Here is a 19,848-nt window from a genome sequence, read left to right as displayed (position 1 = left end):
CGCCCAGCGCCGTTCGTCTCCAATGTTGTGCAATGCCTCGATTACATCCAAAATTGCGTCAATTGTGCTCTTATCTTTGCAGAATCCGAAATATCTCAGGAATATGCCTCCTAATATCTCAGCATCCTCTCGTAAAAGTTTCCGATACATGGGAGGAGGCATAGGGGGCTATATATCTCCCCAGTTTGGGCAGCAGTACTAGCCAAGCAATGCATTCATATGCTCCAAAAGCCACCCTGGTTCCGCGCGTCCTAAACCCTTTAATCTCAGATATCTGCTGCTGAGTGCATCAAATGCTTCGACTAATTCATCTATGGTAAAGGGTTAATAAGGTTAATACTTACTGGATGTACATATTTGAAGCCACTAAATATGTGGGTAAAAACCCCTTAAATGTAGTTTGATTAACTTTGAATTACATCTTTGATAATTAAAAACAATGATGTTTAAGTTACAAAAGAAATTAATCACGTGGCAACGTAAGATTCCACTGGGGTTTCTAGTCTTAGACGAAGTAGCCCGAAAGGGTTTTTATTATTATACATTTTATAAAGAAAATTTTCTAAATAAAAATTGTTGTGATACATGGTATACAGCCAACTACAGGAATTAAGTTTCCTTGTGGAAATTATAATACATAATACTAGTGAACATATTAGAAAAAATAAAAATTATATAAGAACGAATGAAACGTGGATTTATATTATATTGGATCATCAGGCGAAGTATAGAAAATACTTAGTATTTTTTAATTAAATAAAAGTATTCCTTATAATTTATTTTCTTTCCGAAGTAAAATTTATTATAAAAATATTCATGCCACAACAAAGATATTTTAAACAAAGAATCCCAAGCGTCCTTAAAGTCTCAGACACCTAAAAAAGAATATAATACGGACACATTAATAACTACTTGAAAAAGTTCAATAAACGAATACCAATATTTTTGCATTAATTAAAACAAAAAGATGTTTGGCATGTAGATATTTTTAAATTTATAAGCAAAATTCAAACGTGTTTGACCAGTGTTTCAGTTTACCATCCTTTAAAATAACGTTGTAGACTTTTATTGACTTTTAAAATCTTCCGGGTCAATATATTCCATATTCTTATGCATCTATTTTATAAACCTATACATTTAACTAAATGCATTTAAGATTATTATTTATTCTTATAGTAACCTTTCAGGGTTAACGTGACATGATGGTACATAAAATGTAACGTCGGAATAGCAGTTCGCAAATCTAGAAAAGGTCCAAAAAACAAATATTTTCAGAAAAGCGGTCTGAGGATTTATCGATTTTTTAAATATATAATTAAAATAGACAAAAAGACATTTGCACACAAATTTATTATAACATAACTAATATTTAAACTCGTGCTTTGAAAATGAAAGTTAACAGATATATATTTTTCACATTTTGAGCACTATAAAACACAAAACCCAAATTAAACAAATACAAAACAATTATTTCTAAGAAATTAAACAAAGACTAAATAAAAAACAAATGTTTGAGATGCGCAAAATAGATACATGAACGAACGAAAATAAGTCAATATTCGCTGCTGTCTTCGGAAATACCATCCTGTAGGCAGTCGGGGCAAATGCATTGTGCATGTTTTAAGCATACATATTTTTGGCATTTTTGACAGGTATATCTGGTTTTCCTATTTTTTTTTGTCTACTACAAATTCCGTTTATTCTTGACCTGATTGATCTAGGAATACCCTTATTCAAAAATCGACGTAGCAGATGATCGTTTACTAGTTCCGTACCAAGATCTTCTAGAAAATGTCTTCTAGGCATTTTATCTATTTCATTAGATTTATGTTTGTTTATTACAAATGAATTGATACCGGTTACATTCATTGCAGAATAAAAAATGACCATAGGCCATCGGTGAGTAGCTCGAGAACAATTGTAGGCGGCACACATTTTATCAATTAGATCTACTCCTCCTTTAAATTTATTATAGCCAATGATGATTTCTGGCTTGCCCGTGAATTCATCTAGCAAATCGTTGTGATGCATCGTTTTTTATTTTTTTTTTTATTAAATTTGCAAATTTACAATCTGCTATTACAAGCTATTAGTAAATGTGAGTATTGTAAATACATGAGAGGAGAAATTATCCACTAATAACACTCCAAATACTAACACTAACAAATAAAATTAATGTAGGATTATAATTTGAAACTAAAATTGAAATGAAAATTAAAATTAAATGAAATTAGTAAATAAAGTCTGTTGGCCACTGTCACTTCAATCTTCTTCTGTCTTCTGGTTGGAGGTGTAGTTGTCTTGCTTCCTCGTTGGGGTGGGCTGACGGATGTTATAAATAATTTCTTGTTAGTCTGCTGATTTCGTCGTCAACGAACGGTATACCAGAGTCATCGTGCAGTGTTTTGTTACTAACGTACCATGGCGCGTTAAAAATCATTCTGAGTATTTTGGATTGGATCCTCTGAATGATTTTGGTATTAGAAGACTTTGCACAGTTGCACTCCATATGTCCATATACGCTTTATTATGCACTTATGTGGTGCATCGTTGAGAGTAAAAAAACGTTTTTGTTTTTTCTGGGTATATACGACACAATCGTACATTTTTCTCTAAAACCAAACATACTTATTTTTGCTTTCTCAGAGTGCCTATCATAGTCAGATAATGCTCGTTCAAAAAAAAATCGGCCATACTGAGGCTCGTAAAAAAATTATCCATTGTTACATTTCTGTATGAACCAGATATAGGACTACAGAGGCAAGGAACGAGAAAAATATTGCTCGTATCAACTTTAAATGGGCCAGGTGGGTGTTGTCCAACGTACACCTCTAGATTTGCGGAATAAAGAAACTTAGAGTCTACTAATGCATAAATTTTTATGCTGTATTTATTAGGTTTATTGGTCGTATATACCCTAAAGCCATACTTGCCACGAAAAGCTTCCAGTTTTTCATCTACCGTTGGCGTTGTACATGCTGATAATAAAAAATGTTTAGGTAAATTTAAAATAAAAAAATCGAAAAATAATTCACTCACAGCTGCCAATTTGTCATATTTTTGCCTCTTTAATCGTGTTTGTTTATCATAAAAACGGATGTGTCTGAGCAAAAACTTGAACCGTGCAAGGGACATTGTCAATCTAAAAATCTCTGCCGATGAGCCGTTTGTCCTAAAAAGATCTTCTGCATTTCTGTGGTTATTTTTGGTAACCACAGCTATATATAAAAGACCCAATAGTTCCTTAAGTTCTTAAACATCTGTCTTTTTTGTAGATTTATTACTGAGATTTTAGGAACACAGTTTAATAAAGATATTCGTGTTGTCTACAATAGTTTACAAAATCTCTTCAGGAAACAAACAACTCTAAATCTTTGATGTGCTTTTCATATGTCGTACTTCCTTAGTTACTCCAGAAATTTTTACCTTTATTAAATTGTCACTGCGAGTTCGTATCCGGCGGTTTTCTGCATGTTTCTTTCATTTAGTTGTTCCATCCTTACCAATGAAATGCGGCACTCTTTGTGGAACATTTAAGACTTCTGAGATTGGCTCCTCAATTTCTTCCTCCATGTCGGTATCGTGGTCCGGTATCTCTTCCAAATTTTCTTCCAAACTAGCATCGTCATCGTCAGGTTTAACTTCTGGCTCAGAATCAGAGAGAAAATCCGCGTGAAGCTTTTGAAGATATGCTTGTTGCTTTTCAAAACTTATAATCAAAAAATCTGTAAAAAAAATAAGTTTATATCAATCAAATATACAGAAAACATAATCAGTAGATCACTTCCAATTATAAATTACATAAATATTTTGTATTTACCCTAGAAATAAAATATTTTAAAATTGAATCTTATCTGAAGATTTGTGACAACTTGTATAATGTGCGGACTCACGTTCCGCAATTCAATATAGCAACAGACCTAAATGCAGTAGGCAACTCTTACAACTGTACTGAATAGAGTATCTCCTCTCTTGAAGCTAGCGAGCACGCCAGGACCGAAATCCTAATTAATCGTCAAAAATCGACAAATAATTCTACAAGCAGAATCATAGTTCACACGTTAACTCTGAAAGGTTAAGTATTAATGAACAACAAGTAAACAAGAACGCTGAAGTAAATGATCATACGAAAAGTCATAATCACAAAACTATAATGGTACAGATTCTTCTCCTTAAGGTACTATGTATTTCTGCGTAGACGTGTGTCATTCTACTTTCAGTTAGATGAAATATTCCTGTTAAACAGTAACTGTTTATTAGGCGTTACGTTCTTCCAGTTGTGATATATCTAAGGGTATCACTGAGACGCAAGCTCATCTATTGCCATACTGCTCATCCATAGGTTGATCAGATTCACCAGCGTGTTCCAGTCTAAGTAGCAGATTCATTTAGAATTTTAAAGATTACCATGTAAAAAGGCTATCACGTTAGCCTTTTTGTTTTTCGGTCCCAAACCAGGACCCGACCTAAAGCAATTCGACAGTAAAGCGAATGCGAGTCCGCCGCCTATCCCGCGTGGTTATCTAACGGACAATCAAAATATAAATCGTAATTAAAATTAAATTTTTGTATTTCTAGTGGCTTTCCCTCTTTCTTCTTAAGGTTCCCTATGAATTAGGATAGCTCCGCTATCAGTGCTGTTGGGTGGACCAAGTAGCTTAATAGTACTGTTGCTGGTCTTACGCCTGGATTAAGCATGAGAGAGCTTTTTGTAAGGTTAGCACCATACTGATGGACTGTAAATATTTTACTCATAGAGACAAGGTTATGGCTCGAAAGAGGACTTATTCAATGATGACAATCAATGCGAGAAAAAGAAAATTGAAAAATATTCTGCGAATCGGTATTGGAACGTAAAATCACTAACTACAGTAGAACAAATAGAAGAGTATTAATATATGTGTACTTCGAGAGACAAAGGAAATGTAAAAAGGTCAAATTATGTTAGATAAGTACTTCTTAATGTTCTACAGTGGTATCGCTAAAGAAACAAGGGCCAAAGAAGCAGTTTCTCTATTGGTACACCTGAAATTTGTAAACCCAGTAGAAGACTATAAATTTGTCGCAGAAATAATAGTAGGCATAAAGATTAAACTAGACGTCAACGCCTTTAATGTGATAGAACTTTCACAATAGCAATTTATGCACCTGAAAACAACAGAGCATAGTAAACGAAATTTCACAGAATAAATATATATCATCATTATGGGTGACTTTAACGCCTGTGTTAAACATCTATGATCGAGTATATTCTTTCAACTAGAGAGCAACTTCCTCCCCAGATTTTGGATGTAATGACACTAATCACGGCAAAGATAGGAAGCGATCATAAGCTAGTATGTAAGCATAAAAATAAAATTTCAGAATACACCACAAAGACATCATAGACCCAGAGCTAAAGAAGCTCTGGGCGAAAGAAAGATAAATAAAAACAAGTTTTTCCCAAAGCGAAAAAGTCCACCGGTTCTATACACAGGTGAAAGCAAAATGCAAGGAAAAGAAAAAAGGTTACTTGAAGTATATGTAAAACAAGACACACCAAATGTACGAAGATTACAGAAGAATAATAAATGAAATAGATATACTTGTAAGAAGAATTAAAAACTAGCACTGGGAACGCCTCTTAAAAGAAATGGAGCATGATTTGGTTTACAGATAAGAATCGATCTGAAGGTACCCTGCAGATAGACTAAACGACGAGTCGATCTCTTTTCTTTATAAGTTAAGACTATCATCAAAAACGAAAGATACACGAGAAATGCCAAATGAAGAACAACATTAAAACACAAATACACTTCGCAGGAGAAGAAGTCATTAAAGGGGATAATGACCAAAGACCAAATAAGTAATTTATCTGGTCATTCTCCCTTTCAATAGTATAATTCTATAATTATTATAAAAACAAAAACGATACTAGTGGACAACAAAAATAGAAAACTGCATAAAAGAAAAGAAGAAGCTTACCAAACGTGGCTGACCACAAGAGATCAAGAAGACAGGAGAGAATAAAGAAGGTCAACTTATGAATCAAAAAAAAAAAGAAATATAGAGCAGAAAAAACAATTTTGGCAAAAAAAAAAATGTAAAGATATAGACAGCTTAGCGGGAAGCTCAAAAGCAAAGGCGGTATGGAAAACATTGAGAAATTTCAGACAGAATACCCATAAAAGGGTAAAACTAGAACCAATAGAAATGGACAAATGGGTAAAATATAGTGGGTTAAATATACAAAAAAAAATAATATATATTCCCCAACCTACGAAATAAGAGACAGACAAACTCAAGTTTCAGATATATCTGATAATGAAATAAGAAATACGAGAATTAAAAAATTTATTTAACAAATGCTTATTTGAGGGAAAAATATCGAAGGAATGGAAAATGAGCTACTTAAGCTCCATACATAAACAAAAAAGACCACAATAATTATAGAGAAATATGCGTTACACCGTCTGTGGATAGGTTGTATGGGAAAATCATTAAAGAAAGGATGGGGAACAGCTACGAACTTCAGTAGAACAGGGTGATTTTCATCCCGGATGCTCACGTGCTGATAATATATTTTCTACAAAACAGCTCATAGAAAAAACAATAACATTCAATGCTGAATTTCACAGAGACCTTCGAAAGGCCTATGATAGTGTCAAAACTACTCCGAATCGTTAGTAGTTAAAGGACTTCACAAGGATGCTGCCCTATCACCAGCCTTATTTAAACTTTATATAGATCAAACATAAGAAACTGGAACTAGAAATGTGGACAGATGGAAGTAACTATATCCATAGCCTTTTGTTTGCCGATGATCATATAATTTTGGCAGAAGGCAAAAACGACAACGTCTATATGATAAAAACGATGTAAGAAGAATATAAATACTTGTGGATAACTTTAACAAAATATAGGATCAGATGAAACGAATATATTAAATAAAATAAAGAAATAAAAGACACTAAAATTACACTCAATTATATGGAGCGACGATATTACAAGCAAAACTAAACACCAAATATTTAAGACAATAGTGGAAGGCTGCTGACTGCTGACTTAAAATAAATGCAAAAGAAATTATGTTTTGGATAAGAAGCTGCAGATTAACACTAATGCACAAAGTCAAAAATGAACGAATTAGAGAACTAATGAATGTGACGGAGATACTAAATGACGATAGAAAAACGAAAATGACTCTGGTATGGACATGTGTGAAAGATATATGAGAGGAGAATACCGCTGAGAACTTGAAAATAGAAACCAAATAGAAGGAAGAAAAGAGAACCTCCTAGATTACAGTGTATTGTGTGTAAAAGATATTTTGTATAAAGCCACGAATGAGTCTAGTAAGTGATAAGGAATATTACAATTTATAAGAGGTCAAAGAACGGAGGTAAAGGAATTATTATACCCAAAGCATATCGAAAAGGATGCATGATGGATTGACTATTTAAAGTAGTTACAATATATACAATGTACAACAAGTGAAGTTGGAACCACAAACAGCAGAAATTACCATAAACAAAGAAGTTCACATAAACAAGCTTAAAGTACAAAAAAAAACACTTAAAAACTCAAGAACATAAAAGCTGCAAATAAAAATGGGATAATAAAATACCAGAAATATGGACAAGTGAACTAATCTTATGATTCAAAAAGGGCGATAAGAAGCAACCAGAAAAGATCATCAAAAGCGTCAATAAAAGAAGAGAATACAGAATGGGGAATAATGAAACTAAAATTCTCTGTTACACGAACGATATAATGTTGATAGCCCAGCATGAAGATAGCCTCCAGAGACTAGTTCACAGATTTAATACAAGAGCAAAAGAGAACATAAAGACGTTATTAGATTTAATTTCAATTCAGGGCATCCACCAGCCGCTTATACGTATTTTAACCTCATTAGGTATCATCAGAGCGACTAATGCAGATTCTCTGAATTGAAATTAAATCTCTCCCGTCATAGGACAATAATTATAAAAATAATTATTTACAGACGTTACAATGACATATAATAACAACAAGAGAAATCATAAGATTTCCTACCTGGCGAAACTAAATTCAAATCTTTACCACTGTGCTTTCTACAACTTGCAAAGCAGACAGATTGATAAATTAGTCCACAAGGGAATTAATAATTTGCATTCCACATGCCGTTCATCACGGCAAAAATTCTTAGTAAATTTAGTTTCTGGTACTCGAAACCGAATATGAACTAAAACAGAAAGACGGTATTAGATTTAATTTCAATGTAGGGACTATTTTCAATGTTGAAAACGAAGTAAGAGATCCAGTACAAAGAGCAAATAGATTAGCAGGATGCCCTAATAACACTATATGGCGTAACCTACACATTAACTGTGAGATAAAATCAAGAATTTATAAGGTCAGTAAAAAACCAATAATGATATATGCATCAGAAACAAGACTCGACGCAGCCGAAACACAGAGAGTGCTGTAAATATCAGAAATAAGAATACGAAGAAGAATTACAGAAAACACGCTAAGAGACCAAATGAGGAGTGACGAGATCAGAACAAAATGTAACATACAGGGTATAAACGAGTGGACACTAAATAGAAAAAAAGAATGGAACAGAAAAATGATAATTGATTAGGGAACATATTAATTATTTCTTGTGGGATGAACGACTCTTTTTCCGTCGAACGAAAATACCTTGGAATGACACTGTCCAGCTATGGAGACCTGGACAAAGAAATGAGAGATCAAGTACAAAAAGCAAACAGACTGACAGAATACCTTAATATCACTATAGGGCGAATCCGACATATTAACCCTGAGATGAATTCAAGAATTTATAAAGCCACTGTAAGACCAATAATTATTACATATGCCTCAGAAACAATAGGCACAACACAAAGGCGACTGGAAACGGCACAAACGGCACTGATGAGAGTACTAAGAAAAATTACAAGAAATACGCTGAGAGATCACAAGAGAAGTAAAGACATTAAAAGAAAATGTAACGTACAGTGTATAAACGAAAGGACAGTAAATAGAAAAAAAGAATGAAATAAACAGAATAAGGAGACTGGTGGGGTCAAAATAGAAAGAGATAAATAGTGTCACCAATCGACAGAAAAAGTATCGGAGACCGCGCAAAAGATGGAGTAACAACCTTCCATAGAGGTATTAATCCGACAATGAACAAGCAGAATTGCTTATAAAGCGGAAGAAGAAGAAGAAGAAAAATAAACTTAGGTACTACATATACTGCTAAAATCACCTCGATGTATCTAGCTTTCGTTAAACTTTCTCGTTAAGTTAACCTTACGAATTAAAATAGAAATTGCACCCCAAAGCATGCAGAAAATACCTTCATAAGCACTCCACTCTTCAATGTAGCGTTCTTCATATCGCTCTCCTAGTCTTCGGTACACTTTCCATTTTCTGTCTGTCTTCGTCTTACTGTCTACTGAGTAATAACCACTATTCGTACTTTACGAATTTCTTGTTGCACTTGAAATACATTAAGATGACGATTTCTTAATATTGTTGACCCAATCAAGCGATCATCATAAACAGTTGTAAATCACTTTCTGCCTGTTCCAGTTCTTCTATAAAAGAGTGAAGTGTTCTCACAACGTTGGAACACTCTTGGAACTGCTCCATCAGCTAAGAAAAAGGAATAATTCGTAATTTTCAGCTAAAAAAGGCAATAATGTAAAACTTTCACAAATTTTTTATTCTCGTTATAAATACCAAATAAACACTTTTCATTTATTTATCGGTTGGTATACATATAAACCATAAGCAGTAACTTATATTTATATTAAGGTATATTAAATTGTCTTTCAAACAGTTCATTTCTCTTTTTGATCTGATTAATAATTACTGAACAAAAATTCAAGTCAAAAGTTTAAACAAAAACTAGAAAATATTATATTAGAAAAGAAAAAACTGTAGACTCTTAGACAAATGTTCACTAATGAGAACACTATAAAAATCGGTCATGGCGCCATAATAAACACAGACAAAAACTTTGAAAAAAGAAAAAACAAAACGTTTACGCATACAAATAGCGAAACAATTACGCCAGTAACCTGGAATATAATAAAACCATTTTCAAAGAGCAGAATCAAAGAATTAATTAAAGAAATTCATCATTATCCTATTATCCATTATCCACTAGTCGCCTAATCCCTTTGGGTTTTGTCAATATGTTACAGGGTAGCTTTAATTTGTTCTGATCAGATGTTATATCCGCTGAAGGCGTCTAATGTTTATTGTAGTAACTAAATCTACTATACAATACTACTGTATTGTACATCTTTAGATTCGGCTATTTTGTTTTATTTATTATGTAGCTCGATTATATCGAAAAGATATATGTTAGAAAGCACAGACATCTTAGATTTATACATTCGGCCTGAGAGTATTAAGATTCTGTATTCTATAATATTTGTTTTTCTTGTTATACAATGTCTTCGAAGATGGTTGATATGCCCATAATAGCTTCTGTTTGTAAGCGTTATTTCTTGGTTTATTTTTTCTGATATTATATTGGCAGCATTTATCATACTTTCCAGGTAAGAGAACTGTTGCATCATCATCATCATTCCGGCTTTACAACCCTGCGTGGACCCTAGTCTCCTCAAGAATTTCTCTCCAGTCGTTCCTATCCATCGCCTCCCTCCGCCAAGCACGTATTCCCATATTTCTCATGTTTTCATTGATGTTATCAAGAAACCCTGTTCTGAGTCTTCCTCTTCTTCTCTGACCAATGGATCTATCAAGGAGCGTTTTTCTAGCTAAGTCATTTTGTTCCATCCGCAGTACATGCCCTATGCCTATCCACCTCAAACGGCCTATCTTAATATGTTTCACGATATCTGGTTCCTGGTATATTCTATAAAGTTCGAAGTTGTGTCGTCTTCTCCACACCCTATTGTCATTCACTGCTCCATAAATTTGCTTTAGTACTTTTCTTTCGAAACATCCCAACATGTTTTCATTACTTTTTGTTAGAGTCCAGGTCTCTGAACCATATGTTAGGACTGGGCGTATTATTGTTTTGTAGAGTTGTATTTTTGTATTTCTTGCTAAAATTGTGGATTTATGGAGGAAATTGAATCTAAAATAGCATCTGTTGGCCGTGCAAATTCTGCAGCTTACCTCTGCGGTAGTATTATTTTCAATGTTAAGGAGCGCTCCCAGGTATACAAATTCGTTCACTGCTTCAAAGACGTCGTTTTCTATAAAAAGTGGTCGTAGGATTTGTGATTGCGTGCTTATTTTCATATACTTCGTTTTGTTGGTGTTTATTATTAAACCAATTTTTTAGCTGATTCTTTTAATGCTACATACGCCTCTCGTACAGCGTTTTCCGTTCTCCCAACAATATTGATATCATCAGCATAGGCAATGATTTGCACTAATTTATTATATATTAAACCAATGGTTGTGATTTGTGACATACGTATTACTTTTTCCAGTGCCAGATTGAACAATATACAGAAGAGGGTCTCCCTGGCGCACCCCGTTATTTGTTTTAAAAGGTTCGGGCAGTTCATCCTGAATTCGTACTCTACATTCAACTTTTTTAAGAGTTAGTTTTGTTAAATTTAGCAACTGATTTGGTATTCCTAGCTCTTTCATTGTTTTGAACATTTCTCTTCTATTCAGGGAGTCGTAGGCTGCTTTGTAGTCTATAAATATGTGTTGAGTATCAATGCCATATTCCAGTGTTTTTTCTAAAATTTGTTTCAGGGTTGCAATCTGATGAATTGTCGATTTACCACCTCTGAAATCAGCCTGGTATTTTCTGTAGCCATATTTCTTTTATAGCTGCTGTAATGCCATTATGGTATCGTGACTGCCTTCTTTATATAGTTCAGCTGGGAGAGTATCTATTCCGGGTGATTTGTTTTTGACTAGTTTTTTAACTGCATCTTTAACTTCAAGAATCGTTGGTGGTTTCTCCCCCTCGCCTATTCCCCTTATCTTATCTCTTTCGTCTTCAATGTTTTCTTCTTCTTTCTCTATATTAAGTGCCTGGTTAAAGTATTCCACTTATCTATTCAATACATCTTTCCTTGTTGTTAATAAATCGCCATTCTGACTTTTGCATTGTTTTTTGGTTGCCTTGAATTATTTTTTGTTTTGCCAGAAATTTGTGCCCGTAAAAATCGTTGGTTTGACGATGAATGCAAGAACGCAACAAAAGAAAAAATTAAGCTTACAGAAAGATGCTTACCCGACTAACTAGAACAACTGTAAAGAATTACCAGACAAAGAAAAGAGAAGAAAATAGGATACACAAAAGAAAAAAACGAAACCACTTAAACAAGGAACTTAAATATATAGAAAACATCAACAGAGAGAAAGAATTCAGAGCATTCTATAAGAAAACTGTTGCACCAATTTAAAATTATAGTTATCGATGGTAAAGTTGTATCCCATGTTTCTGATTCTTTAGTCTGTCTCTTATGCCATGAGCTTTGTTCTGTTTTCATTGATCATTAGATACTATGATCTGATACATTTGAGAATATAGCAACCATGAACTTTGTTTTCATTTGTGACATCATGTGTCACTTTACTTTACACTGTACTTTACCATTTTTACGTTTAGGTCACCAATTACAAGTTTCATGTTTTTTTGAGGGCATATATAATAAGAAGATTTCAATTGTTCATTAAATTGTATTTTTTATTCTTCTCCCTTCTCTTCGGTTGATTATACTCAGTTTGAAGAATTTTCCCATGATCCTTAAAATACCTATTTTGTGGCTGATCTGTTTGAAATTAATGGCTAATTGCCATGCTCTACCTTGACTATAAAAGGAGTTCTCAATTTGTGTGTAGTATTTTGATAGCTGCAGTATATTTATATATTGTTGTCTTCTCAACAGAAATTATTAATATTTAAAATTTAAGAAGACAAAAACGCAGATTTATAAAACATTAGTGCGAAGTATTATGACATACGGGGCCGAAAATTGGATCATAAACAAGAAAAACAGCAGTAAGATAATAGCAACAGAGATGGAATGCCTGCGAAGATGCTGCAGAGTAACAAGAATGGATAGGAGAAGTAATGACGAAATAAAGCAAAGAACATCAATAGAAACAGACATACTAACATATATAGAACAAAAAAGACTAAAGTGGTATGGACATGTAAGAAGAGCTAGCGACAGCAGATGGATAAAAAGAATAACCGAATGGAGCCCCATAGGAAGGAGGAAAAGAGGACGACCAGAAAAATCCTGGAGGAACGAAGTAGACGACGCCATGAGTAAGAGAGGACTAAACGATGGAGAATGGAACAACAGAGAGAGATGGAAACGGTTGAGCGAGGGAAGGCAGTGAATACTGTAGAATCCCTAAATATATATAAAATTTAAGACTCTTCAAAATCGGAGCAAGAGACAGGTTGTTAGGAACAAAATCCATATTTATTAGTGAAATGACAAGTATTAAGGTTCTTTAATCCTATATAAGAATATGTTTGCTCTGACGTAATGGTAAAAACAGAAGCATATCTATCGGCGAGTGAAACACGAAAGTGGCTAAACATGAAAATTATTGAATAACTGTAGATATATATAACAAACACAATAAAATAAACGAAAACAAAGAGCGTTTGCAATGGAATAAATAATGGTGGTGAGAAGTATCCAATTCAAAAGGAAAGCAATATAATATAAAGTGAAATTGACATCTCCGAATGGGAAACAGTTAACTAGATAGACCATGTATTCATAGAAATAAATGGTGTAAGCGGAGCGTGACTCAGATCACATTGAATAAAAGAATAAACTGCATATAAAGAAGAAGAAATGAAAGAAATGAGTATTTAAGATTTTAATAAATCCTGTGCAACTAGAAATTATATGACAACAGGCAAAAGACGTATTTGATAAGACAGCCAGAAGATACTGCAAAATCTACATCGATGAAACAGAAGAATACAACATTGAAATCTTAAAAATAACAAGAAGCCTGTCCTAGAAAGCATAAAAGCTAAAGAACCAGAAGAAAATGGCATACAAGGAGATACATCATATACTAAAGGACATCTGGAAATAGAAATGGAATATTCCGCATAAACTATGGTTATGGATAAAACGGAAAACTAATTCATACGGGAGGATGTAGATCATTCAGAACAATATTGATCAACGAGTTTTCTGTGTAATACGATGCTTTTAAGTATAATTTACACCTTCATGATAATTGTGAGTGTACATCTCATGCTATACTAGGTAGCTTTTTCTTCGTCTTCATCAGTTTTCATATCTCTCTTTCAACTTGTCAAGTCATCATTTACATTAAGTAATAGTTCTCCGTTTATGGAACAAGAATTTAATCGTAATAAAATATATCTAAAAATTTTTAAACAGCTTGGGCGAATAATTTTAATATTTTTTGTTTGTTTTTAGCAGAATACTGACTGTAATATATTCTTTATTTTATAGGAATGATGCCCTATATAAAGCAGACACTACAACAACCAGTAGACCACTGGTTATACCTACCACACCCGCCCCTCCAGTTCCACCTCCCCCAGTACCAGTAGCAACCGCCGCTATTCCATCAAGTCCTGGAACTGGACCACGAAGAGGTGTTGGACGTCCTTATCGAAGAAGGCGTCCCTATTATGATTACTACGAAGACTACTACGATGACTTTTATTACGATGATAGGCCCAGATCTCGTGGACGAAAGAGACCTAGACCTCGACCTAGACCTCTTTATGACGATGAATACGAAGATGAATATGATGACGACAGATATGAAAGGAGGGGCAATAGTGGTCGAAGAAATGAAAACAGAAGGCCGTATAATAGACGACCTAATAGAGGACGTATTAAGGAGAGGCCTAAATACGATTATGATGACGAAGAGGAAGATCGATTTGACGACGAAGAGGATGTTAATAGTAATATATAATAAAAACACATCATCAGCCGTTTTTAGCGAAATAATTTTTAATTTAAATTATTCATATGTTGACAATTTTACTGCCTTAGTATGACTGTTGCAGTCCATTGAAATGATTATTTAAAGTAACTAAATGTTTACATCTTTACCTTTATTTCCAGATTTTGTTCTACTGGTTAGTTGGACAAAATAGGGTACTACGTTCACTGTATTGAAAGTACTATCTTGTACTTTTTGTGAGATTTTTATTGTTGAATGAAATGTTTTTGTGGCTTGTGAAATGTTAAATGTATGTAATATGTAGTATGTTTTCGGTTTTATTTTATATTTCCTGGCTGAATCGCGCTCTTGGTATATTTTTATTAGTTAGTCGATTCTAACCATAAGCAGAAAAGGATTTCTCCTCTGCTTTTTGTGCTTATTAGTATTTTATACTTTTTTATCTCTATAAAAGCATTTGTTTTCATCTTTGTCGAAATATTTATATTGCCTAATATCTTCTATTGACTTTATTATTTTCAGACGTTCATATTTCTTCTTTATTGATCGATATCACGTCTTTTAAATATGATTTGCCAAACACTTTTTAAAGAGTTACCAAACCACATAATCATCGGCACTTAGTTTATTAACAGTCTTACTTATTACAAAATGAATTTCTGCGTTTGATCGGTTCTTGTTGTATTTTACTTATATGTGTCAATTTTCTGTAAAGCAGATAAATTGGCAAATAAAGAGCCTTTTTTGTGACACTCGTTGATACAGGTATCCAACAACTGCTTTTGATACATTTGGCGATACCAATATGTAATAAACAAAATATACAAAAGATTAAAGGTATTTTTTTACATATAAACAATATATAAACAATGTAAGATCGCTATTTGATTTCAAATACTTACTAAAGGTGAAGACCAGTAAATTATATTTAAAAGTTATACTTTTAAAGTTATTTTTGTTAATTTGTTGCTTAGTACATAGCTTAAAAGCTTTGTTTAAAATTTTTTTGAAAATGATTATAAAACTTTTCTAAATATGCACAAAAAACTTAAAATTCATATGATAATAGGGACAATATCACATATATTTACCTAACCAAATTTCAAGGAGTTTCAATTAACATTGCAAAATTGAAATTTATTATCCCAGAAAGCTTTTATCTACAACAATATTACGCGTAAATTATTAGGTCTGCATGAACTCTGAAAACACCAAATTAAAGAAGAAGGGTTATTTCATCAAATTAAATTATTTATTAATTAAAAAAAATATGTTAAATATTATAAAATAGGTTTACAAAAGTACTGTAATTTTAAGTGATTTAAAATATCTGAGGAGCATCAACATATAGGAAGTTAATTTTTTTTATACGAAATGTTGGCAGTTTTACGAATTAAAAAAAATACAATATCCTATGACCCTTATAACCCGGGTTAGCAGTTTTTTATTTCTCCATTTATGCATGTAAAACTTAGACAATTAATAAAAAGTTAGAAATTTGGGAGAAAAATCATGAGAAAAGTTTTTGGTGGAATAAAGGAGGCTAATGGAGAATGGCGCAGAAGAGCAAACCAGGAGCTAATGGACATCTATAAGAGACCTAAAAGAAGGCAGAAAATCAAAACACAGAGAGTTAGATTGTTGGGACATGTTTTACGAATGCCAAAAGAAGGAAACGTCCTAAGAGTCCTTCAAGCAGGAGAACAAAGAAAGAAAAGAAGAGGGTAACCAATTAGGAAGTGGTTTGATGCCGTCCCGGACTGACATAGAAGTAATGGGAAGAAGAGACTCAAAAGTACAAGTGAAGAACCGTAAAAGTGGAGTCTCGAGGGGCTCAAAACAAAAGCCTCTAGGGCCTAAAATTTTGCAAAATAATAATTTATTTTATATTGTTTAAACAAATTACTCGGTTAAATAATAAACAATTTACAAACAAACTAAATGCATTTTTATAATACAGATCACGATATTGTTTTATTAAACATACAACACAATGGCAATCGCTGTGACATGTTACATGTTTCCACCTCTATATTCATTTCACAGTAGGTACGAATTGTGGTAATTGTCACATTGACATTAAAAATTTCAACAAAGTTTCAAAAGAATAAACAAATAATTAATAAAATGAATATTATGTTGTATACCGTCCAAGAAAAAGTGCAACATGTAACATGGTATTGTCAGGATCGTTCGATACGCGAAGTAATTGATTTATTTATTGTTGCCTTCGAAAATATACCCCCACCAAGTGTTACAACAGTTAAAAATATCATTAAACATTTTCAAACTTTGAGACTGATAAGTACACGTGGTACAATTAAATGGCCCACTAGATCCTGTGACTTAGCGCCCAACGATCTCTTTTTTGGTTTTTCTTTGTAGGTTCTTAATTAGGTAGTCTTTTTTATGTTTAAGTTTGGAAGAATTTTATTGTTTTTTTTTAATTTAAAAGTACAACCGATTCTTATTCTGATTTTTTTTTCTTCTTTCCTGTCCTATTGTCATAAGCATTGTCCATAAAATTTGTTTAATTTTCAGTGACAATAAAGCATATTACTTATTTATTTGTATTGCTATTAAGGCTAAAAAATAACCAAAAAATTAGTTTTAGAGGATTATAATAAATATAGTCTAGAGATGGGATTGCAATAAATCTTAATTCCTATGGTCAACAAAACAATGTCGTTATCTGTATATGCCACCAGGTACTGGATATTAAATATAAAACATAAATTTTCGTTCATTAGAACCGGAGATATTGCGTTTTTTATAAATTTGAATTTATGAATTCAGTTTTTAAAATTGTAAAATTGCTTCGCTTTTAAACCCTTTATCTTCGGCGCATCACGGACAGCTCATTTTTAAAGGAATCGTTTTGAATTTTTTGTCTAAACTTGAACTCCTAATCTTTCAAATGGTTCTCTTTAAATTTCTTACTGTTTATGAACAAAGCCCCGGTTCTTAGCTTTTTTCTTCAATTTGATGCTTTCAGAATTCATGTAGACCCAACAGTTTACGCATAACTTTGTAGATAAAAGCTTTTTTGTGACTTATTCCCATTTAAATAGTAATTACTTTAAAATGCCACAAGAAAATAGCTTCAGAACAATATTTTTCAGTAAAATTGTGTCACTTTTCTATATAGTTTACAGGTCTTCACCTTTAGTATTTGAAATCAAATAGCGATCTTACATTGTTTATATATTGTTTATAAGTAAAAAATGACGAAGTAATCTTTTGCATATTTTTTTTTACATATTTTTATCACCAAATTTATCAAAAGCAGTTATTACATACCTGTATCACTGAGTGTTATGAGAAAATCGTTTGTTCCCTGATCTATACGGCTATGGCTCACTAGCACTACTACGACCACGATCAGACAACTACGACCAATTTTAACAGTCAATCAAATGGAAAGGCCAACAATTCTTGCGACCAGAAATAATACACTCCGTAATAGTGCGCCGCCCACTGCTCCGATCTTCCACAATATTTTGTGATGTCCGAACAACCAGAATTCGGCACTAAAGATTTATTGTTACCATTAAAGAAAAGCTCCCTTTAAGAGAATATCTCTGTAATCGAAAATTTACGCAAATATTCATAAAAAGTTGTCGATTTCGCTGATAAAAAGTAATGCATCCAAAAACGTTTTCTTTTGTGCGTAACATATTTACGGCACATATATACAACAGGCGGATTCGACGTTCATCTTTGATTCGTTTCGTAGTAGATAAACAGAAAGAAGCAGAAATATGAAAACCATACATATTAGAATGTTTTGCTGATTATCGAGACCGAATAAAACACTCAGGTAGCTAGTTGACCGGGCCTGACATACTTGAAGAAAAATTAAGTAAAGCTATCTTCTTCTTCTTCTTACCGTTTCTTTCCTATCGGAGATTGGATATCATTAAGGCTATTCGAACTTTATTTACAGCTGTTCTAAATAGTTCGCTTGTGGTGCGACCAAACCACTGTCCTAGATTTCTCATCCAGAACATACTTCTGCGGCTCAGATTCCGTCGTCCTTTAATCTTTACTAATTAAAGCTTTGAACGAAACTAAAAGTATTAATCTTGTACTTACGTTCTTTAATATAATATATAATGTTGGAAAATTACGTACCTAATAGCTATAATCTACTTACATTTGTCACGCTAAATCCAACTCAAAAAAATGTAACTAGTATTGACATTTACTCTAAACCTACACTCTAGACTATGGAAAAAGATAGATAAAAACATAAGTGAAAGCCAATTTGGTTTAAGAAATTGTATCGGCACCAGAGATGCTTTATTCGCAATGCAAATATTAATCCAAAAAAGTCTCGATCAGCAGAAGAATACCTTGGCATATTTTATAGATTATGAGAAGACATTTGGTAACATGAAGCACTACAAACTTATAAATCTGCTCAAGCAATTTTGGTTATATGGTAAAGACATAAGGACTATCAAAAAAATGTATTGGAAACAGTCAGCTCACATAAAAGTCAGACATATGGTAATACCGGATATTCAAATTCTCAACGGAGTCAAAGAGTGCTAAATACTGTTGCCATTTTTGTTCAATTTATATTCTGAATCCATTTTCAAAGAGGCCTTAGAAGATATAGAAATATGAATAAAGGTGAATGGAAAACCTATTAATAATATCCGATACGCTGATGACACAGTCCTCCTTGCCAATAATGAGAAAGAGTTACAGTTCCTATTAAATTAAGTCGATAAGATAAGTCAAAACTATGGTCTGAAAACAAATAAAAAGAAAGCAAAATCCATGGTCATCAGCAAATGTGATACAGACAATATCAGAGTACGGATAGAAAATCAGAACATAGGATGAGTAAAGAGTTTTAAGTACTTGGGATGCTGGCTAAACTATAAATTGAATCCTGATGATGAAGTCTAAATTAGAATCAAACTAGCCAGGAGTACG

The 19,848-nt window shown here is 33.0% G+C and overlaps 1 protein-coding gene across 3 annotated transcripts in view; it reads left to right on the top strand.

The window, feature by feature from the left end:
* The window catches only part of LOC140443589 (uncharacterized), a 224,418-nt gene that overhangs the window by 155,507 nt on the left and 49,063 nt on the right, over nt 1-19,848 (top strand). Inside the window, exon 6 of one of the 3 annotated variants that reach the window (XM_072534935.1) lies at nt 14,436-14,899. The exons of the other annotated variants lie outside the window; for them this stretch is intronic. Within the exon in view, the coding sequence (XP_072391036.1) occupies nt 14,436-14,899 (464 nt within the window). The remainder of the gene's footprint in view (nt 1-14,435; nt 14,900-19,848) is intronic. 3 annotated transcript variants of the gene reach the window in all.

The sequence above is a fragment of the Diabrotica undecimpunctata genome, chromosome 6 (assembly GCF_040954645.1).
Source record: "Diabrotica undecimpunctata isolate CICGRU chromosome 6, icDiaUnde3, whole genome shotgun sequence".
Lineage (NCBI taxonomy): Eukaryota > Metazoa > Arthropoda > Insecta > Coleoptera > Chrysomelidae > Diabrotica > Diabrotica undecimpunctata.
This window is presented reverse-complemented; position numbering and strand designations above follow the sequence as displayed.